The sequence below is a fragment of the Cardiocondyla obscurior genome, linkage group LG02, assembly GCF_019399895.1.
Source record: "Cardiocondyla obscurior isolate alpha-2009 linkage group LG02, Cobs3.1, whole genome shotgun sequence".
In the NCBI taxonomy this organism is placed as follows: Eukaryota; Metazoa; Arthropoda; class Insecta; order Hymenoptera; family Formicidae; genus Cardiocondyla; species Cardiocondyla obscurior.
Window position 1 is genome coordinate 9,346,256 of NC_091865.1, and position 23,168 is coordinate 9,369,423.

At 44.3% G+C, this 23,168-nt stretch overlaps 1 protein-coding gene across 6 annotated transcripts in view; it reads right to left on the minus strand.

Annotated features, from left to right (window-relative positions):
- Positions 1 to 2,839: 2,839 nt before the first annotated feature.
- The window catches only part of Msi (RNA-binding protein musashi), an 85,089-nt gene continuing 64,760 nt past the window's right edge, over positions 2,840 to 23,168 (minus strand). For 5 of the 6 annotated variants that reach the window (XM_070673728.1, XM_070673732.1, XM_070673724.1 and 2 more), the window contains 2 exons: positions 5,837 to 6,077; positions 2,840 to 4,328 (listed from right to left, as the gene is read on the minus strand). In XM_070673728.1, coding sequence (XP_070529829.1) covers positions 3,426 to 4,328; positions 5,837 to 6,077 — 1,144 coding nt within the window. In that variant the 3' untranslated portion in view covers positions 2,840 to 3,425. Of the gene's footprint in view, positions 4,329 to 5,836; positions 6,078 to 22,114; positions 22,189 to 23,168 lie in introns of those variants that run through there. The other variant, XM_070673739.1, reaches the window with a different exon arrangement.

The following is a 23,168-nucleotide window of genomic DNA, read 5'->3' on the forward strand; positions in this document are numbered from 1 at the left end:
ATATATTTATATGTATATAGTATCACTAGAGAATATTACTTGTGTGTCGGAAGGAACGCATCCTTCCCGAACTCTTGTTCGCTCGATCTTTCCTCGCTCTCCTAGGACGCCTTGCCGTCCGTATCAACACTTTATTATTATCCAAATCCTTTCGCATCGAGTATTTTGTTTGCATATGTACCTAGGATTATCTATATCGATTACACGCGCCACGCAACAAGCGCTGTCGCGTTTCTTTTTTTTCCCTTTTTTTTATTTTTTTTTTTGTATTATCATTACTGTAATACTCGTAGTAGTCTAGCGCAGTTTAAAAGTTTGAGTCAATCGCTTATTGCTCGAAATTTCCCACATCCCTCACGTGATCCTTTCCTCGTTAAGGACGCCCCGCGCTCGTCCTCGCCGACGGCGGTCCAACTACCTCGATCAAAAGGGACCGTTGAGATTCGTGCGGATATTCGCGATACTTCGTCAGCATCGATCGACGTGAGATCATTTGGGCGACAAATTGACACGTGCAATCGTCATTTAACACTTACAACGAACTACTAATAATACGAAAGACTACAAGAATAGAAAAAAAAAAAGAAATTAATTAATTAATTAAGTGAATATCGCGCGTTTACATCAGACGGTCGTATTACGAGACTCGATCTACGGACTAAAGGCAAAAGGACAACAACTGCCAACGCTTTGTACTCCGGCAAAATAATTTAATAACGGAACAAAGAGGAGGAAAAAAATAGCGAATAAATATCGATTTGAAAGACACTTGGCGTATTTTCCTTTCTCTCTCTTTTTTTTTGTTTTTTTGTTTTTTAAATACGGAGAATCTGGTAAAACGCAAACGAGAGTAGTATTCTCGTGAAAATATCGCCAATCGTTCACTCGCCGCCGTCGAGTCGATCTCGGGGCGTATATTAATGAATACGCGTGTGAATACATATAAATTAAATATCCATTTCTTTCGCAATTCCCTTAACGAGTTTTTTTTTTTATATATATAATACTTCTCACAAATTCCTTACCTACGCAGTTTAAAGACTTAAGTCTAATTTATCGCTTGAGTTACGTGAGCTAATCTCAATCTTGGATTCTCCATTTCTCGCGGAGACGCGGTCGCACGAACTCTTAAGTGTATTTTATAAAGATGCGTAATAATATCTTTTAAATATCCGCTTCTCACTCTTTTTTCTCGTTATTCTTCTTTCTCGCGCGCGCACCGAGGCCTCCCTTGAAGGGCGGAGGCCCTTCTACCTCATTGTTATTCGCTCTTCTTTCTTCGTCACTCTCACTCTCTCTTTCTCATAAATATCTATATCCGCTAATCATTGATACTACCCGCTTATAGTCTAGCTTAAATAGAACTCGTCGACTCGCCGTTTCCTTACTCTCTTAAGAGCTGATTAAGTTACGCCGATCGCGTGCGGCAATGTGATGTGTCGCGGATGTGATAATGTGAATTAGTCTTAATAACTATACGCGCGACTTTCTCCCGTGCGCGAATTATACTCGCGAGTCGCTAAGGTTCTGCTTAAAAGCTAACGCGGTTCGAATTACTCGAATTACACTCGTGTATCGCTATAGTCTTACTTCTAACGCGATGGAGAGCGGAGAAATATTGTCTTCCATTATTTGAAGAAAAATATATATATATATATATTATATATATATGTATGTGTATATACGTGTGTACCGTATGTGATGTATACCTACATATTATATGTCGTTATATGTATACGTGTCCCTCTCGTGTTGTATCTGCTCTTATGTGCCGTACGTACGTACGTAATATCGGGAGAGAGTCTGTTCGCTCGCGCAAAGTAGATTGTATGTATTGACCTGTTGCCTCTGGAAAGGCGAAAAGACGCGAAACTCCGCCGAGAGCGAGGAGTGGAAGCACCAATAGTGACGCGACGAAAGTAGACTGAAAGAGAATCCTGTCCCGTCGAGTCCCTGTCAAGTTGTCGTCGTCGTTATTGTATTCTAGAAAAGAACGCGAATCGGAATGGAAGTTCGCAGAGCTCGTTTACTCACGGAAACGGCGAGTTACGCACTTGGCCGTACGAAGTGAATGGGGGAGGTCCTTCTTCCAGGTTTTATTCGTTTGGCACTTGACGATGCGAATGCCCGACACCCACACCCCCGGCTGTTCCCCGGCGTTCCGCCGCGCGATCTCGGATCGTTCAAACGCGATTGGCTCTGAATCAAAAATGCCATAAATCGAATGCGAAAAAGTAATATTCTATCTTCCACGGTGGGAATGCGTACTTTATGCGATGGGTGCTTCCACTGATCCTCAACGGAGGCAATTCAATCTAGTTAGCGAATATTATATGAATGTTTGTAGAAAGGACCGTGAGAACAAAGAGGGACGCGTAACGAAAAGTAAGAAGAACGGAAATAAGGAAAAAAAGCGATTTAGTCTTTCTTGGCGGAGTAAGTCGTTGGACGGCACTCGCTGCCTCCTTAGTTTCCTTCCCTTTATTGCTTCATGGCCGAGAGAACGGCGTTGCGGTACATTCGGAGGAGCCGAGGTTGCCGCGAGCGCCGTAAAACGAGGGCCGCTAATGGATCGCGTTAATTAATCGACGGTTAACGTAATGGCGACGTGGATGAAACGCAGCTCCGCACGCGTTATCGACTCTGACGCGCGCGCGCGTTAATCTAAATAGGAACCAAAGTGCGGTGAGGCGCAATGACTCGTAGTCACGAGAAATGATACGTATAACGCACGTGCTACGTAACTAGTTTCGCATCTCTATAAATAAATTAAGTAAACGTATTAACGCACAGGGGACAATTTATATAAAGTAAAATATGCTTGTACGATTTCCACATAAAAAAAAAAAAAAAAAAATATGTGATTGTGTGGATATGACTCTGATCCTCTTTCTTCGTGCGCTCCTCATTCGCCGGGTTTTCGTACGTCGAAGGTGGCCGGTTCTCTTGGCAATCCTTGCTCTCATCCTTCACTCGCTCTTCGCTCGAGCGCGAATTTATTGAAACCTTCGGCCTTCTTCGAACTGGATCCCTTTTTACTTTATCTGCTTTCCACGACGCCATTCCATGACAAAGTTATCGTAGAATCCATTTCTCCCAGCGTCGATTCATGGAGTTACGAGAGCGACGGGTGGAAAACGACGACCAGAAGTGTTAACGGAAACCATTTCTTCGCCGGGTATTATTATGATTACCGTGTGATTATTTCGTACCCGCGGCACGAGCGGTGGGCCATTTCCAGAGACACTAAAATCCCCGAAGCGAGGGTCGAAAGGCGGGTTCGCGATCAACCGTCGAAGAAGGAAATATTCTATCGTATCGTACGCAGGGAAGAGAGAGTCCTCTTCCCCGAAGCAGGATCCGGCGGATCCAAGAGATCAGAGAGCGGGGAGCGCGCGCGGTATCGTACGCGGTATCTCCTGGTTTTAAACGTACATTCCCATCCCGTACATGGATCCCCAGTCGACGCCCTGGAAACTCGACATGTCGACGTTGGTGAGCGAGTACCCCTGATAGGGATTGCCGGGCGCCGCGGCGGCGGCAGCCGCGGCCGCAGCGGGCGAGGATGCCGCCGCAGCGGCAGCGGCAGCGGCCGCGGCGGCACCAGGTGCCTGCGCCGGAGCCGCCTGGGCGGTGGGTGCCGCCGCGGCGGCCGCCGCCGCCACCGCCGCAGCCGGTATCGGATAGGGCGCGTACCGATATGTCGAAAGAGCCGGATAGCTAGTAGCAGCGAACAGCTTGCCGTATCCCGCGACCGCGTTCTGCACTTGCGCGGCCGCCGCCGCGGCGGCGGCCGCCTGTACCTGTGCCGCTTGTGCCTGCGCGGCCACCAGCTGCGAGGCCGCTGCCGCGACCGGCAGCGGTGGCTGCGGCGCAAGCCGTACACCTAGAGCGCCAAGCACTACCCGCTTGCCGAGGGCGAGCGCGCCCGGCTGCACCGCTTCCTTCGGCTGGGCCTTCTTGCACTCGACCTTCTTGTTCTTGATCGTGTGGAAGTGTATCTCGCACACGCGGTCCACTACGTCCTCGTTCTCGAAAGTGACGAAGCCGAAACCGCGGTGGCGCTTCGTCTGTTGATCCATCAGCATCACCGTCTCCTCCACCTTCCCGAATTGATTGAAGTAGGCCTTGACCTCATCGCTGCTGGTGTCCTGACTGACACCGCCTACGAAGATCTTCTTAGTGCGATTGGCCTGTTTCGCGCGATTCTTCGGCGTCGCGTGCTTCGGATCGATCTTCTTGCCATCCAAGGTGTGAATGGGACACTTGAGGACTTTGTCGACGCTACCGGGCTCGGCGAACGTGATGAAGCCGAAACCACGGCTACGCTGTAACCGAACAAGCCGAGAACCGGCACGATGCACAAAGACCGTCTATTTGCGCGCCACCCTTTCGTTGCGATTGTTTTCTCTGCTCGCGCGATTAAACTCTCCGACTGACGTTCGCAATTTGATCGAAGGATACCGTGTTTATTCGCCTAGCGGTTCGGCTATCGCAAGACCGTCCCTACGTGTTCAGGACGAGTTTTCATGACCATGAAAACCTGTTACGATTCAATCTCGTTTGCGATAAGAGCTGATTATGATTTATCAATCGCTATGCATTAAGTACTATACGTATTCTGAAATTTACTGTATGCTCGTACGCTTCTAACTTGCTCGAATGGTCACCAAAACTGATCCGTTCGTCGTTTCCTAACGTTGCGACTTCCGAAAAAAAAAAAATTAATAGAAACGCCTCATGATTGCGAATTTATCCTGATCTTTGAATAATCCTGCCTTTTTTGTAGCTCTTTGTTATAAACGGTTAACTAGTGCTACCAAACTACCATTTGCATGCAAGACTGTCCAAGCCAATGTTTAATACAAACATTCTAATGTTACGTGAAACAAAGACTGCGATAAGATTCAAATCCATTACGAACGTTAAGGAGCTACTGAAGTATATATGTATATATATATAAAATGTGTATATATACACACACATATACATATTTAAATATATATATGTGTATGTGCATATTACGTCTGTCCCACCTACTCTCGTTCGCGAATATTTCCGATATTACACCCGCATTCGACATTTACCGCCTGCAAATCCGACAAGAAAAAAAAAATTTTTTTTAAAAACAAAAAAAAAAAACGAAAAACTGCTGCCTCTCCCCACCTTCTTTTAATATATATAATGCAATTAATGCGATTAATAATACCTAATACAATCTACTTCTCTTGATACTTTATCAGCAATTAATTACACCGATTAGTACAACTTTATCTACTATGGTCTACTACGGTATATAGTTTCGTGCAAAAGTGGAAGGAGAGATTGCTTGGTGCATCGAATCCTGTCGAGGTAAAACTCCTTTATTTCGCGATGTCTTCGTGGCAGTGACCCCCTCCCCGCGATGCACGTGGGTCGAGGTCGGGCCGAAAAATCGTTATCGGGAAATCAACTAGCCGCGTCATGATCGCGATTTGGAAACGCGTGGACAATACACGAGGCTGTTCTCGCTGTAAATTGAATAACAAATTCCGCCGTGGCCGTTTCGTTATCAACGGAGCCTTGACCTAATGGCAAATTTTTTTTTCGGAAATAAATGCGCAATCGTATTGAAAGATTGCAAAGTGCGAAAATAAAAACAGACCCCGAGCAGCTCGCAATTACCGCGAGCTTTGAGGTAAACGAATTTGTCGAAACGAACGATGGAGTTTCGGGAACAGGCGCGATTGACGTCAACTTGCTAGTTCGATAGTGCGAACGAAGCGAAAACAGCCTCGTGCAACAAATAATCGTAATTGATCGGGGTCGAAAGTTATGCTGAGATAATTGGACCGACCTGCGTCATCGGATCTTTCATGATGAGGACATCGGTGACGGTGCCGAACATCCCAAAGTATTCCCGCAGCTTCTCGCTGCTCGTTTGCCAGGAAAGTCCGCCTACGAAAAGTTTGCCTGGCGCTGGGTCGCCGCCGTTCGGCGTACTCCTGCCAGAGCTGCCCGAGTGGCTACCGTTTATCGGCACCAACGTGTTGTGGAAGTCGTGCTCTATCGCGCCGTTCGTTGCTTCCATGCCGGCGCTGCGAACAATTAAAAATAAATCAGCCGTTAGAATATTCGGTAATCGAACGATAGCTTAAGTCTACATAAGTCGCGTTGGCGACTCTGAAAAGTTGTTCGATTTGACTATGCTAAGATTTGCACGAGCCATAATCTTTCTCACACACACACACACACATTTCAATTTTTATCATACAAAAAGACGTACTATCTTCGATTACAAAAGTACACAAAAAAGAAAATATTAACAGTAGTCGGTCTCATATAAAATAATCATGTAAATTCATTATAATAGCAGTACCATTAATGAACCAAACAATGCGCGAATAAGAGCGTAATGTATTCGTTTCATTAATACCGCAGCTGAATCAGCAGGAGATTAAATGCAATTACACTATTAGCTAATGCTTAATACAACACCGGTTTTTCCACGGCAATAATTTCACGCGAGCTATCGGATTAAACATACATCGCGTTGTATAATAACGGTGACAGATTTCTACTTGTTACATTCTGCAAGCATTCCGCGGAGGGGGAGGAAGGAAGGGAGAAGTGTTCGTGCAGATGGCGATAAACATCTCGCAAACATTGACAGTTTTATTAAAAGTTCGTGCCCGTAAATTTTTCCCTTTTTTTCTACTTCAGCTAATACCGCTGTTCTTCGTGCAAACTTGCGTGCTGTTCGCCATACCCTTCATGGCCTACCATAGATCGTTCGTTACCACGATTGACGTTCAGTAAGTACTAAAGCTCTACGCTCGCGGTCGCGATAAACGCGAGACAAACGCGTCTCGTACGGCAGGGTGTAAAAATAATATGTCATTTCGCAAAATGCCCCGCGTCAGCATACCCTGGAACTCGAACGGAAAATAGCGCGGCCCGTCTATTCCTGTAAGCGATCTACATTCTATGTATAACGCCAACGTGTTAAGGTCACTGCTGTCTGCCGAGAGCTAACGACCTTGGCACTGGCCACTGCCGGCCGTTTTGCGTTCGCTCTCACGAAGAGCCTTCCAACTTTTCGCTCGTGCCACCGCGTGTTAAACCGGGCTTGTTACATAGAAGCACGAATGTCTTTCTCGCAGACTAAATGAGAAAGAGAGACAACGTCTCCCGTCGGTCTCTTCGTATCTGCATTTCTTTTTTTTTTTTAATTTTTTGCGCTTATTAGCATTCGTATAAATCGCTAAAATTATAGAAACGTAGAAAGAGATAAATCTTTTGGAGGGAATAACATTACTATTTTTTAGAATGACCGATTATCAAAGATTCGAGATCCCGTCCGTGCCGAGATTTTATGACCTGCGAAATCCACGTAGTTTAAAAGTAAGTCATTCGCTAGGTTCATACGTCTATTTTTTTTGCGTACTCTTAATATTTCTGAAACATTATTTTTCATAAAACGAAGACTTATCGACGCGTTTGCTTTGTAGCCGTAGATAATCGATAATCTTGCGAGGAAAGAAAAACAATGTGCCTGTGCGTCTCTTGCCCGTCGCGAGATCCATAAATTGCTCGCCGATCGCTATTGCCGTCGAACGCGCTTATATTTAATACCCAGAGACGCGGATAAATGTTGGTATCTGATTAATTATCCCTGCTCGATGTGAAACATTAAGGCGATTAATTAAAAACGGCGTAAATAAGCGACGCGAAATTCGAAACGGGATCAATTTTAACGGCGATGACACATCGCCCGCCTCGAGCCTAATTAATTATTTTTTCAATTACATCGATTTAGTCCGCGCGTGGCGGGTATCCGTTGCCTTGCCCACGCTCGTTTATATTTGGCGTCGCTAAGTAATTCATATCGCGGCTGCGTTTCACGCAGGCGCCCCTTCCGTGTTTATCGCGTTTGAAACTGTAATACGATTTTCGCCCCGAGAGATCGTTTTCACGCCGTAATTTGATTTTTCGATCCGCCGCGAAATCGCGCGATCCTCGGCCGTCTTAAGCGGCGGTTCTCCGACGGAACGAGATAACGAGCATCGTGTCGCGGATTCGCCGCGAGGTAAGACGATCCGCACGTGTTTCACGCAGATGCGTCCTTTGTCTGATCTCGGGCTCGCGGAGGGATGGCCCGTATTACATCGCGGGCAGCGAACCAACCCCACCGACGAGCGATAGCGACGCGGTCTCTCGCCCATCCCGCGGCATCTCGCATGCGACTCGAGAGATACGTGCAAAACTAGGAGAAACTACGGTTCTTCCCGTCCTGTATATCTAGTCGGAGATATACCGCGCCTTCGCGAGATGCCTTTTCCCTCAGGATCCGGCGGCGTAACGCGCCGTACATTCACCGGCAGCATCGGTGGCGGTGTTACGGTCGTGCGCACGGGGTAACGGGGAGGAGCGGCGAGTGGACGGGACAGCGGGGCGCGCCGTGAAACAGCGAGACGAACGTTCGGTGGAGAAAAAGAGAGAAAGAGAGAGAGCCACGGGGATTGCGCGTTAGCCCGGTTCGGATATATCGCCGCGAGCGGCATGGTCGACATGCGCGCGACGAAGGGTGTCGCGGGGGCGCAGGGCGGCGTGGAGAACGGGGAGCGCTCCCTCGGAGCGGGTCGGTGAGCGGCAAGGGTGAAGCGGAGGGTCCGGACGAGCGAGAGAAGAGAAGAGAAAGAGCTAGAAGGGTCGAAGCGAAACGAGCGGAGTCGTTTGGGGTTGGGAGTGGCAGTGGCGACGGCGCTGCCGGCGGGACGAAGCGAGGGGGTTTGCAACTCTGGTAGTTGCCCGTTCGTGGGGCACGACGCCGACGAGAACGCGCAGCCGGTGGATCAATACACCCCTTCTTCTCGCCGTTCTTCTCGCCGTGTGTGGCTCGCACTGCCGCACGGCTCTCTCGACGCCGCTCGCTCGGTCATGTCGGCTTTGACCTCCTCCCTCCGCCGAGGAAAACATCTCGCGATACCGCCTCGCGTTCCGTTCTTCATCTCTCTTTCCCAATTTCCGCCTCTATTTTTTTCTATCTTCGTCGTTGCACGCTCTCATCAACGGGGCATCGTGATTATGAAATTCACTCTTTATTCTTGTCTATCTCATTACTTTATAATCCCACGCTTCACTTCTGAGATCGAAGAAGAACGATTATCGCCATCGATATCGGAAAAATAACTCCTCCCCCCGACGAATTTCTCCGGGCGTGAAAAGTCCGCGTAAAAAAGAAGATACGAGTCGTAAAGGTGTATCTGAGACATACCGTTCCCCGTGATTTTCTGCGTCAATCAACGCACTCGTTTTTCAATATTCGATATTCAATAATCGTTTCTTGAAATCGGAATTTTCACGGTGCGGCGATACCTTCGGCGGATTGTCATCCGCTCGGATTGTTCGAAGGGAGAATCGATCAATGGAACATTCATCGCACGTACGTCCATTCGCACGCACGCATCGAATCACGCACATGTTATATCTCGCGAAGAAATGTAAATGCTGCGAAAAAAAAGCTCTAAAAAAAAAAACTTAGTAAGTCTTAATCAGATTTGCGTGAGGGTTTAACGCGTATTACTTTCGTCAACGAACTAATTAAAAGAAAAAAAAATTCTTGCTCGAGTTATTTAAAAATTGTCTCGTTATCTTAATATGTCAAAAGTCCATTCGCGTCGATTTACAATTGTGTGCGTAATAATTCCGCCGCTGCAGATTTAATTTTCTCGTTGATGCTTCGTGGTTATCCACCGCCGCGTAAACCGAGATTTAAAAGAAAAAAAAAAAATCCCCCGTTTGATGTGGCGCGAGCGGACAATTGAACAATCGGGCAGCGTGACGCGGCTTGTCAAATGTTTAATCGAACCACATCGTCATCGAATGAAGATATTCACCGGTAGACACGCCATTTTCACGGAAACGCAAGTGGCATATTGTAATCGTTGAATGAAGCGATCAAGCGCGTGTTATCAAATTCGAATGTCCGTAACGCAACAAGCCGAGCACCCTCTTTCCCCGATGACCTCGATCGTCTTACGTTACAGCGAGGACGGGGCCGTCAAATAAAAAAGCGAGAAAAAGAAAGAGGAAATAAAATAAAATAAAATTAATGAAAGGAGAGAAAAAGAGAGGGATAGGGAGGGAAAGGAGCGAAAGAAAGGTAGCAAAGAGAGAAGAAGAGGAGTAGCGGGTCGGAAAGAGAGCGGGCGAAAAGGAGAGAGGCAGGAGAAAGAGGGTTGCACGGTGGAGGGATGCCAGCCGGTTGTAGTGAGGTCGTGTGTAGCTTCAGTATTTTCAGTATCGCTAGACGTCCCTAGTACCAAGCGGTAGTCTCCGCGTTCGCCCCCAGCAACGTCGAGGGGTCCCGCACTAGGTCCTCTCTCTCTCTCGCGCTTATTCACCCCCGCGTTCCACCTTTATCGCGCTCACCCTTACGCACACAGACACGTAACGCGCGGGTGCTTTCCTCCCCGTCGGCGCGCATGCGTGCCCACATACGCGAGACCGGAGGATCATGTCGAAGACGAAGAGGGTGAGTTTCCCTCGCGGTGGGAGAGGCTCAAAGGTGGAAGAGCCTCAGTCGTACCGGGGAAGGGGAGATGGGTGGGTGGGTGGTTGGGGAGAGGGTGCGGAGGCGCCGCCGCCACCGAGCGACGCAGTGCCGTCGGGACGCTCGACCGAATGATACGGCCTTCGCAAAGGGGTATTTTTCGCCGGCCGCCATATCTCGTTCGGGTATCCGCTCGACCGCCGCACTGAGAAGCAACCGAGAAAAGAAAAAGAAGGAGAGAGAGAGAGAGAGAAAAAGAAAGAGAGAGAGAGAGAGAGAGAAAGAGAGAGCACGGGAAAGAGCGATTTTAACGTTGAGAAAAAGAAGACATCGGAAGAAAAATCCTGCCCACCGGCCGGGGATATTGTCCTGTCACAGCAGTACGCCTTTAAAGAGTTACTGGTGTGATGGGACATTGTCCTCGTCCTGGTGATCCACTTCCAGTCGCGTCGCCGTTTATCATCGTTGCCGCCGTTATCACCACCGGGACTCGTCAACACGTACCGAATGTGGATAGTGCATCTTCGGTTGATCGTCGATTTGGTGTCGGGCGCGTTTCTCGTAATCAAGACGAACGATAAAGGGTGATAGAAAAAGAAAAAAAAAAAAAAAAAAAAAAAATTATATACATATATACCAGTGGGGTCGATACAAGATTTTGCGAATGTTTGCACGATAAGGGTGAATTTCCGCGGAACAAGGGGATACGATGAGGAAACGCCCGAGCGCGACTCGATTATTGTGCGCCATCGATTCTTAACGTCCTAAAGAGGGCTGAGGGAAAAAAAGTCATCGGGGTTTTTTAGCTCTCGTGAACCACATTACATCGCTCTCGATACCCATCACAGCATGGATATACTGTGGTACAGCGATAACGTTTTCCAGTCGATAAGGCAGCCTCCAAGAGGCGCGGCTACTTCGCCACCCTGGTCGATTCAAGGACTCGAGACTTTTCGTCGCCCTCGTCAATCGGCATTAGTTCCTTCGTTAATTTAAAACAATTTGATTTTTTTTCCTTACAACGCCGGAGCATGAAATTTTTTTATCGATAACGAGGCACGGTTTCGCGCGATCGACTTGGCCTACCCCCCGCGGAAAGAATAGTCGGGGAACGCGAAATCACGGCGAGTGACAGAGGCGTTCCGTTATCGGGACGCATCTACGTTGTGCCTATAGCCCGCAAAATGGCCGGAGCGCGTCCGCGGATATTCCTGCGCGTTATCGTCGCGCAGTGACCTCCCGCCGTGGAACAACATCGCGTGTCGCTCGCATTAATCTGGGAAACACGACTCCACCGCGGCCGACGTCGCCGTCGGGACGCGTTCCGGAAATTTTCCCGTCCGCCATCGATCGCGCGAGGGCGCGGGGCGGTTAGCCCGATCGAAAGTCTGGAACTGAAAGAAGGTCGTAGGTTGTAGTAACATAGTTTCGGTGGAGGTCGGATGTGTCTACTCGTCACTCGTGCGAGATCGATACTCGAATAGGCAGGCGATTTGCGAAGGGCAAGTTTCGCTCCGACCGGTCGGGAAACTCGAGTTCGCGCGAAACCACGAAGAACTGACGGAAATGTTAGCCCAGGGAACCCGTCAAACTTCGGCGCTTCGTCGAGACTTTTTTTATTTTTTATTTTTTTTAATTTTAAATCTTTCAATCGCGCGGTATTTTCGCCAGACTTTGCAACGCGCGATTAATTCGCCGCTGAGTAATTAGATATTAGAGGCGGCGACGTTGCTCGCCGCGGTTATTTATCTTTTATATTAATTCCGCGCCTACGATAAATCCCCGTGCCGATTTATTGAGTAACGAATCCGTTCTGTTTCCGTTTACGACTTAGCGCACGGAATTGAGGCGACGCGAAAGAGGATAGCACAACGAGATCGATGAAAAGGTTAACGATAGGTTGAGGTCGATCATAGGCTTTCCGTCGTCATTACTCTCTTTCCCTTCTTTCGCGGCTTATAATCTTCTAGGCATTTCGCGATCGCTTCAACTTTCAGCATGGAAGAAAGAAAGTTCAACGTAGAAGAAATGCCGCATCAGTACTCGGCTTAGTTTTCATCCGAAGCTCACTCTTAAAGTGATGGTTTAAATTGTAGGCGCGATAGAAAGAAAGGGTAGATTCGAGAATCTCATCAGACACCGTAAACAATTAAGTGTTGGTACAGGTTTCTGGTGAAACCGAAACGTCGTGATGGATTATCTTCTCATTCGGTGCAACGGATTGCCAACGTGTTTCTTCTTTCGTTTCTGAAAATACCGTGGGAACGGAATCGAAATAGCTCCGTCACCGAGTAAGAAACGTCGTTGCTAATTTAATCCGCAGCTTTCGATGGTCCAGTTTTTCTCAATCAAGTTAGGTAATATTGGATATCGATTTACATTTCTACCAACGTGTATTTAAATTCGACTGGAAAGATTTGTTCCTCTCGCGGACGATATAAAAATCGTAGTACCTCGTATGTTCGACGAAATAAAATTTAAAAGAAAAAAAAGAAAAAAAAAAAATGAAAAGCTGCCCTTTGATGAAAGTTCAATGGAGAAATATTTTTCCATAATCGATCTTGCTTCGTATAATCCGCAGGATTGTTGTATTCTACAATGTCGTCCTTACACAGGAATAATTCAATAGCAGTCGCATCTACAGTATTTCTCTCTCTCTCTCTTTCTTCTTCTCCTCTCGCATTTCATTCAATATTTTCCGAGTGTACCCCGCGTGTGCCGACGTTCACAATCGCGAGCGAGCAAAAATTTCACGAATCACGGGATAAATGAAGAATTTCAAAGCGGAAGCTTGTTTAATATAACAAAACATCAGACCAAGAAAAGGTGAAAAGATTTATTGCGGAAGACGAAGACGCGTTCTCACCCTCAAACGGCCGGATAAATAATAAGATATTGCCCAGCTTTCTTCAGGATTTCATGTCGCGTGTCAGGCACACGAGGCATGTTTACGAATAAAAAAAAAAAGAAAAAAAAATGCGGTCTTATCAGTATGACTACTCCGCCACATTGATAAAACTAGGGTGGATTTCGCGCGTTTTGGTAGTGGTGACGCGATGGTGGTCGTGTGCTCTTCGTGGCGGATACAAGTGCGAGAACGGAGGACCGATGGACGTTTGTAGGGGATGGGAAAAGGGTAGGAGGGGTAAATTTGTCGTGCAACCCTCCCGATCTCCGCGCAAACGGCTCAGGGCACAGCCACTAGGCGGCAGCATTGCCTTCGTCCAAGGTGAAACGCTCCTCGTTAGGAGGCAAACTACCCTCCTTCATCCTCCCCGCTCGGTGCTGGCAAAGGGGCTACCTGCGGGATGATCCCACTGACGACGTCTCCTGGCGGAGAGCACGAACATCCCGGGGAAGAGAAAAAGGGAACGGCGCGGAAAGAAAGCTCGGTGCACCTTGCCATCGGAACAGCGAAAAAGAAAGGGAGCGAAGGGGAAAAGCCTCGCCATGTTTAAATCCCCGTGAGAGTCTTTAGATAGAGAATCTTATAAGTGTGTAGCATAGAGTATACACTATCTGGCACTCGCAGAGATGTGTTGCGTAGATACCTTAGTGTACTGTTATTACTATTAGTTATTTCGTAACTGTAAGGCAGTTTGTACGATATTGAATAAATTATACCGATGTCGGGAATATTTTTGTTGCTTCCTGGGCGCATCAGCCGGCCGCTCCGATTCCGCATTCAATTTGATTCGACCGAGTTATCGATAATTCGTTACCTTAACTTGACTCACCGATTAAGCGGACTTGATCCATCGCCAGAGATTCATTTACTTCGATTCGCAACTATGATTCGTTTTCCGACAAACGTAATTTTAGGGTAATTTCTAGGCGACTTTTGAAGCTTTTGTAACAAAAATTCCGAGGAGAAATACATGCCGGTGGCTCTTCCGACGTTACAATTTATCGTATTAAATACGATTAGGTTGAAAAAGGGAAACATGAGAGAAAATATTTCAGCAGTGAGCAAACACGCGAACAGATAGGCGAAGTGCATACGTAAAATATTAAAAAGATATACTCTCCCGGACAATTTGCATGCCTTGCACGTTGCGATCAAAGTAATTAGATTATGCACACATTCCGTAAATGTCATTCACCGTATATTCTAAGTGCACTTTTTTTGCCATTCCCCTCGTCTTATTTCTTATCTGTGTACGTTCCATGTTCGTTTATTCGATAAAAAGTGTCTATTCACGTTTAACAGAGTGCGATAAGAAAATAGCAATAGTGGCAAAAAAAAAAAAAAAAAAGAAAAGAAACAAAGAAAATTGTAAATAAGAAAAGAAATATTCAAAATTCGATTTTTAAAGTGTAAAAGAAGGAGCGATTGTCAACTACAAATATACGTGCTATTTGTACGCACAGAAAAACGGTGTGCTCTCTTCAGAATTCTTTTTTTAAAGGTGGTCTTCGGAGAGAATGACAGCGCGGCGAAATGTCGAGCGGGGAGAGCTGCCGCGTTTTAATTTATTTTAATTTGGGCGATATTAGTTTTAATTAAGGCACGTAATTAACCCGGGACACGTCGTCAGCTCGTGACACGACGTGCTATAAACGAGATGAAGGTAACCCGGCTTTAAAAGCTTTGAGAAAAGCCTGAGTAGATTTCAGGTGGAGTATAAATACTTATCGCACGCCGCCGACGCGTATTCATTAAGAAATCGCGCGTTTCACGCGTCTTACGTTTAGAAATATCATCGGAGATATTTTAGAAAAGAAAATTAGTTTCCCCATCGTAAAGTAAAATATTCTTTTTCGTGTAATCTTATTTCAATCGATAGGCGATTCATTTTTCTCTTCGTACTTTTATCACACGATTTAACAATAATGTTAGAGACTCACTTCGGAAATTCTATGTTCTTTTCCCGTTTTCTGTCCAGACGATCTCTCCCTCTCTTTCCCTACCTCTGTTTCTCTTCGAGTTTTCCCTCTCTGGTTTCTGTATCCAGCACTCACGTTATTGGATCAATACGCGGGGTTCCAATTAATCCACGGGGGGTATTTCCCTCGACAGATGGCCAAGGGAAAACACTATAGCCTGCCATACCGACCCTTCCAAAAACTATGTAATCGTCTTACTCAGTACACGTGTGCGTTCCAAAATGTTTTTACGTTGAAAATTAATGCAAAAGTTAATATACGCATGTTCACTTGGGAGATGTTATACATTTTTACTTTATTTATCTCGAAGTAGGGAAAGTAATTAGTAACCAGCGCAAATTAAAATATATACGTATAAGCACATTGATTCTCATGATATCTATTGTTTAATGTCTTTTTTTTTTTTTTAATTGGGATTGTTTTATTTTATAAAGATTTCTTAATGTCGCTCAATTGAGATTATAAAATAAAGGCAGTAAATAATTCGCGTAAGTTATATATTGTGATAAAAAAAAAATAGGATTAAAGAATTAGAACGTAAGTGTTTAAAGATTGACTGAGTTTTTGAATCTATTATAAACAGATCTTACGAATATATATTTTTGCTAAGGTAAAAAAAAAACAGAAAAAGTTAGATGTACGTTGAAAAATTTGTGAAGATGCATGTAAGCACATCTTTATTTCACAGCCATTACGAGCGATTACGAATGCAAATCCGTGAATATGCTTTTGTTCTTTTCCAACAAATTGGGAACGCCGCTAATGGCATCGTTAAGCCGATCATTGAGATTTTCACCCGTGGTTTTGCACGGTTTCATTGTTCTTTCACCCGCCCTTTTTCTTCTAAGCCAACTCCATGACTCTAGGCTAACTTTCTATTCCCCATTTTTTTTGCTATATTCCTTCTTTCAACCGAATTCACCGGCATTAAGTTTAATCGTCGTCACCAATGTCCCCAGCGATGCAATCTGCATACTCCAGGTATTTACCTCAAAGTGCAAGGTTAATTCCCTCCCCTTACCCCTCAATTTTATTCTATTTTCGATCGAGACTTTTTCCGTCCTAATTATCGAACTAATCGCGAACTACCGTTTCTAACGTGAATCTCATGAGATCGCTTTTTCATTCTGACGTCCGCAAGGGTTCATTAAATGGCGCGCATTTCAGGGCCTCGGGATAATCGTCGAAAAAGAGAAAGTTACACTTCTTTGAAACGGCACGACCTACTTTTATCGTAACATCACGCGTATTCCTTGGAGAATCGGCCGCATCACATGTCATCGCGCGGTTAACGCCGACCGCACGGTTATATTATCCACCTTGGAACTGTCGCACGTGGGCGTGGCGATGTTTGCATTTAATTAATCATCTTGGCGCGGCACAATACCACTGTGCGAGTTTATCGATCTGCCGGCTGTCTCAAAATCATTTATTATACAGCATTACACGCCGGCTCGCGCTGGACATTTACCGACGTATTCTCACGTGGCTAAATTTAATTTGCCGCGTTATGTATTCCAGCGATAAAAAAAAAGTTCAAAGCCGAAGATTTTCGAAGGTACGTTTAAAAATCGTGCGGTCGTTTGAAATAATTTTATCGCGACACGTTAATTTACTTTTAACGATTATCAAAAGACATGCCGACCTGTATCGATCGTTACAATTATTCTGACATTTAACAATCAATTATCAACGTAGATTTAAATCCCGATACATACACTGGTTTCCTGCAAAGTTAATATTCTTAAATCAGAGATTTTTTAAATCGATTTCATCTACAATATTGTGGCCAGTCGCAACGAACAGATTGGTAACGAAAAAAAGAAATGGACATTTGATAAATACGAAATGCTTCCAGGATACGATAAGCACGCGATAAAGACAAGCACTGATAACAGATTTATCCGTGGTAGATACGTTGCAGCCGGCAATACACAGCCGTGTGGCAGCTTTCTATCTTACCGGTACCCGAGCTTTAGTTAGTCCGATTTGATATACCAATAGAGTTTTGCCGGTAAATATCGAATGTGCATTTAAATGCTATCACACATGTACGTATGCGCGTACGTAATTGCAGCATGCTTGTGTATGTATATAAAATGTTAAATAGTAATAAATTATATTAATATATAAGACAATATAGCGAATGTGTAATATACAGTTTCCCGAACAAGACGTCGTCGGTCCGCTTCTATAAGTTATCAGATTAGTCTGTCGGTTTAATTATCCTAATTATAATTTTTTTTCTTCTTTGTCTCCATATATTTTGCGATCTAAAACTGACGTTTTGAATCTTCTAGCGGCAACATTAAAAAAAAAAATTACAGCGGTAAATAATATAATAAAATTATTTTATAAGTTTGATCGGTTTAAAGTCTTGCTACCTCGTCATTAGTAGCAATTGCGCAGCTTATTGTCATTTAATTAGGATACTTAGTGTGCGATATGCGTTTGTTCCCTTTAAGTCCCGAAATAAGAGGCCATTTACAGTAGAATGAGCGATATTATTAGTGGCGAACATGGCAGAAGATTAATACAAGTTATTCGGAATAGTTTCCATCAAAGAGGATTAATAGCAGATACCGTTGTGGGAAACAGTGAGCTACTGAAAGCTATCGGATAATCATTCCAGTATTTCGGTTATATCGATTCGGACAGGCATTCTTCAGCTGTTATCAGCAAGAGAATTGCGAGAATGTGATTTGATTAAAGCTGGGTTGACTCGAAAGTCCGGATTAAAAATGCCTGGTAATTCAGCGATTTCCGATATTATTTTAAATAATAAATAAAGATAAAAAGATTTTTCAACTAATTATAATACCACGTTGTATTATAAAAAGAAAAAAAATCGCGTTAAAAAATTCTGTGAAGTCAAGTTTTAATTTAAAAAAAATTTTTTTTTCTTGTAAAAAAATTATAATTTCTCTATATTATATGAGTATAGTATGAGTACAGAATTTTATTTATCGTTCTTTCAATGTATTATAAAAAAATGCGTATAAGGGAATAAAAAGAAAAATATATATAATATATTTCTGGGGTTGTAATTAGATATAAAAATATTCTCCGGCACATCACGAATGTTGAATTGGTAAAGTCGTCTGGAAACGGAGTATGCGCTTTGTCACGTGGATTAACGAATATATGTGATCCATCTTTCCGACAGGAACAATAAAATTCGTATTAATTAACGCAGTCTGATCAGGACTGGTTCACATTCATTGATCGAGTCTCGCGCTGGCGCGTAATTTCTAACCAAGCGCAGTAAGAGCCGTGTACTTCCTAACTAAAATTACTTCAGCATAGCCTGATCTTTTACTATCACTATTATTTAAATTTTTCAAATAATTTAGTGTTTCTTTCCTTAGTAAACAATTTTCTTAAAATAACATTACTATTTATTAAAAAAAAATATATATATAATAATCAATAATTAAGCAAGAGACACTTAATATCTCTCTTATTTTTTGCGAACAATTATACTTTTAAAAAATCTTTCTTCGCAAATTTTTTTTTCTTTCTAATTTCTGGACAAAGTTTTACTTGTCAGTTCATCAATTAAACAATAAAAAAAAAAATCGATTGATTCAACAAGAAAAGACATTTTGCGCTACATAGTGGTTAACGATCTTTGCATTAGGTGCAATTTTCACGTGGAAGCGAAAAGTTAACGAAAATCTTTTTCTTTCTCTAATATAAACGCAACGAGGGAGGGCGTTTTTTTGCATCTACTTAATCGTGCGTCTCCCGTCGATCGCGTTCGCGCCCTATCGCGTTGATCTACGACTCCCTTCCCTTCTTTCCGAGTTCCTGCGCGTAAGCACCACTTGCCTAGGTCGATCCGTGCGTGTCGAAGAGGTTCGAACTTCGCCTTTTCTTATTCCTGCACGTCCCCCTTTTCTTTTATAATCCGATGAAGCGGAGTGTACAAGTCGATGGGAACAGGGGAAGGGAAGCTGGAGCTCGGTTTGCGCCAACCCTTCGCTTGGGTGTGGAACGAAACAAGTCGCGCACGAACACCTTCAAGTGCTTCACCCGCCTCTCCTCCGTTTCTTACGGCGGGCTTTGTTCGCCTTGCCGACGTCTCAAATCAGGACCAAATAGAAAATCACTTTAAACAAGTTAGGAGTTAATTGCGCTATATACGCGCGCCATATGAGGCCCGTTTGTTGCCGAGGGAATAATTCGATTTTCGCGGGGGAGGGTAGAATTGGGGTCATAAATATAACGAGGATTGTTTCGAGTATAATTACGCTTTGATCTCCACGAGTACATAATGCGAGCACCTGCTTACCGCTGGTGCTTTATAAATATAAACGTTTATAAAAAGCTACTTAAGAAAAATTGACACAGAAGTAATTATAGCCGAGAGAGACGCAACAAACGTGATAAACACTTTGTGGCTAAAAAAAATTTTCTCACTTACAAATTTTTTCCATAAATAAAGTCAACCGTTGGATTGAAAAGCTTCTTCCCCAAAAATAGATTCGATCGAATTCGCTCGAACGGCACGCGACGTCAAAATGCAGATTTATTAAAATTAAGCGAGAAGATTGTTTCCCGACAATTTCAATTTCCTATCTTGTAAATCGCGCAGCGTTGATTATCGCTTGAATCGAGCGAATTAAGCGCGTAGTCGCGCCCTGGGGGGAAAAATTGTTCGGAACGCGGGACTTTCTACGATCTCAGCAAAATCCACTCGCCCATTTTCCTTGATCTCTCGCGTTCTCACCGGTATGACAATCAACGGCGGCAACCGTGGCCTTTGAAGCGAGTAACAGGGTCGATCGTTACAATTCAATTGCTCGATACGAAAAAAAAATCAGTTTTCAAAAACGTGCTCGAGACAACTTAGAAAGGAAGAAAGAGAGAGAGAGGGAGAGAAAAAAAGGACAGAAAAATCCACGCGTTTCCTTCGATAGATACGACGATATTTATTTTTTACTTCTCAAGCTTGTCAATAACTCTCCTTGACGGAGTCCGATAAAAATCGACGAGCGATAAGCGATAATTAAAAGACGCCGGGTAATAATATCGTTAGCTTAGCAAAGAGGCGGCGGCGCGCGTTTATTATATTCCACGCCGCGGTAAAGCTACGGACGGCATTAATCCGCTTTGAAAGTCGTTAGAGAGTTAAGGTCCTTCGTGCATTAACTCAGGAATAACGTTTGCAAAAGTCGGACGTGTCACGCCGGAAACTCGCTCGTATGGTTTCGTATACAGTTCCCGCTCGTGGACATTGTAGACAAACTCGTTATCGGGGAGCCAATTAAACATACGCGCACGTGTACTGGAATCGCGCGTACGTATGGGTAGGTGAATGTTTGTGTAAGTACGTGCACACACAGTGTACAATGCACTATGCATACGCGTCGTTCGACCAGATCTAACGGTCCATAATCTAGGTCACTCCAAGATGATTCTCATCGCTGTTTCATGTACACGGTGTCCTGGATCTATTTAGCAGCCTTCTATTCGCGGATTTCTTAATTAATCCAAAGTTCACGGGACCGTCTTTATTGGTTGAAATTGATTGGCTCTTAACCCGTACAACAAACCTTCATTAAAAAATTGTTGAGAAAGTCGTGGACGAGAATTAGTTTGTTAATTCTAAAACGCCCTACATATGTATTCGTGACTTTATCTAATTTTATATATAAAAAAAACGTCCTATTTTCAAAACCTTGATAGAGATAAAAGGAATGGGAGAAAGAGAGAAAGAAAGAAAGAGAGAATGTTGCATACGCACAAACGATATGTGCATACGCATTCGTGTAAAAGCCAAATGTATAATTGTGATGAAGAAGAAAACGGGTGAAGAGAGAAAGGCAAAGAAAGAAGATAAAGAGATAAAAAAGATAAGTGCAAAAGCGATTGATATGACGATAAGAGCAACGAATCCTGTTAACTGCTGCGGAAAAATGTTATGAGTCAAACGTAGAATTTCGCTGATATAAATGATACCCTACTTTGCAATTAATGCCTCACATTAATATAAATAATTACGAACGAGAAATACATCTGTCTGATACGAAGAAACCACAGAACTTCGATGGCAAATTACAATCGCGAGCGATAGACAGTGTTTCCTTTTACTCTTATTTTCGACACGACGGCGCAACATTTCGCGCGCTTTAGAACGTAACATTTTAGAATGTCCTAAATTCGAGCGTAAAGTGACTGCGATCGATTTTCCATAACGTTATAAAAATTCTTAAATAACTTATCTTAAAATAAAATCCGTCATTAAAATAAGAATTATTCTATTATTGAAATATCTCGGTTATGTATTAATTTGCGGAGCCAGTAATTAAATTGTTCAACGTAATGATTAATTTTGCCCGCATGTATAATACGCGAGGAGGGCGCATAAACATGGTAGCAAATTGTGAGCCGCGTGACGAGGAATAACACTACGCGGAGCAATAAGTAACGATATTAAACGCGGAATTTGAATACGCGCCGGTCAAGAGGTTACGCGCGTATGATAATCAACGGGATGATTTAAGCCGCGAGTGAATTCGTTTGCATCTAATTGGTTCCGCAATCCGTGCCGGAGCAAGAGACACCACCCGGCCCGACGACGGCGCGCCTCGTCGGCGGCGCAGATCTCGGCGCGAACGACCCCGTTGCCTTTCTCTCTTTACCTGAATCTCGAGTCAAGGGTCTGTTGGCAATTAGGAGGGAACTCACGAGAGTTAATGCACCGCGTCCCGATGGTCACCGATGATCCGTCGCTCGTGGCCGCACCTGGTGGTCCACCAGCATGATTTTACCGGCAGGCCCGGCGACCGGGATTCGTACCTGCATCCTTGAAAAAAAGAGACAACAGGGGTTCTCAGGTAAAACCACTTAGGTGGTGTCTCGGTGTCTTCTAAAGTCGCGCTGCCGTCTTTCCTCTTTTTTGCCGTGAAAGGCTCTCTTCGCGCGAAAGAATAAAAAAAACATCGACGGACGAGTTGACGTCGCCGTCTCGAGTACTCTGAACGATGTGGATCGATTTCTTTTTCTTTAATGCAAAATAGCACGGTAACCGGCGACTCGCGGAAAAAAGAGCGATCGACGATCGACGCGTCGGAGGAAAAAAAAAAAAACAAAGTATCTTACAATACATCGACCGTCAAATAGAGCATGGCTCTATGCACTCACGCACACACGCGCACGTTCACTCACACGCACATACATACATATATAAAATAGAGAGAGAGAGAGAGTGAGAGAGAAGCGAGATGCTAAATAAAGTGGCGGCGCTGGACTAATGAACGAGTAATAAACACATCGATCGCTAATCAACTACTCAATATACGACGCGTATATTTAACAGTAACGTGAAAACAATAGCACCAATGCAAGCGATATATTGTTCTCTATACCGTTTCGCTTGCACGTTACTAGACACAGTGTACGCGTTTTCGCCAATACTAACATTACCAAGAAAGACGATCGCAGATGAATAAAAAAAAAAAGAAAAAAAAAATAGTTTCTTATCTACAAGCAGTATAATAATACTACACAGCGACCGACGACGGCGTCGCACCCCTATTATCGCTTACAATTACACAAACGTTCTCTTACTACATAATCGTTAATCTCTCGCCCAGGAAAACTAGCAAGTCGACTAGACATATACGACCGCAGCAAACATTGCAAACTAATCAGCATCTACAAGAAGGAATTATTCGTCAAAGTTACTACTAATAATCCTATTTCGAGAACCCGCCTCTTCGTCCATCTTCTCGCAATTAGT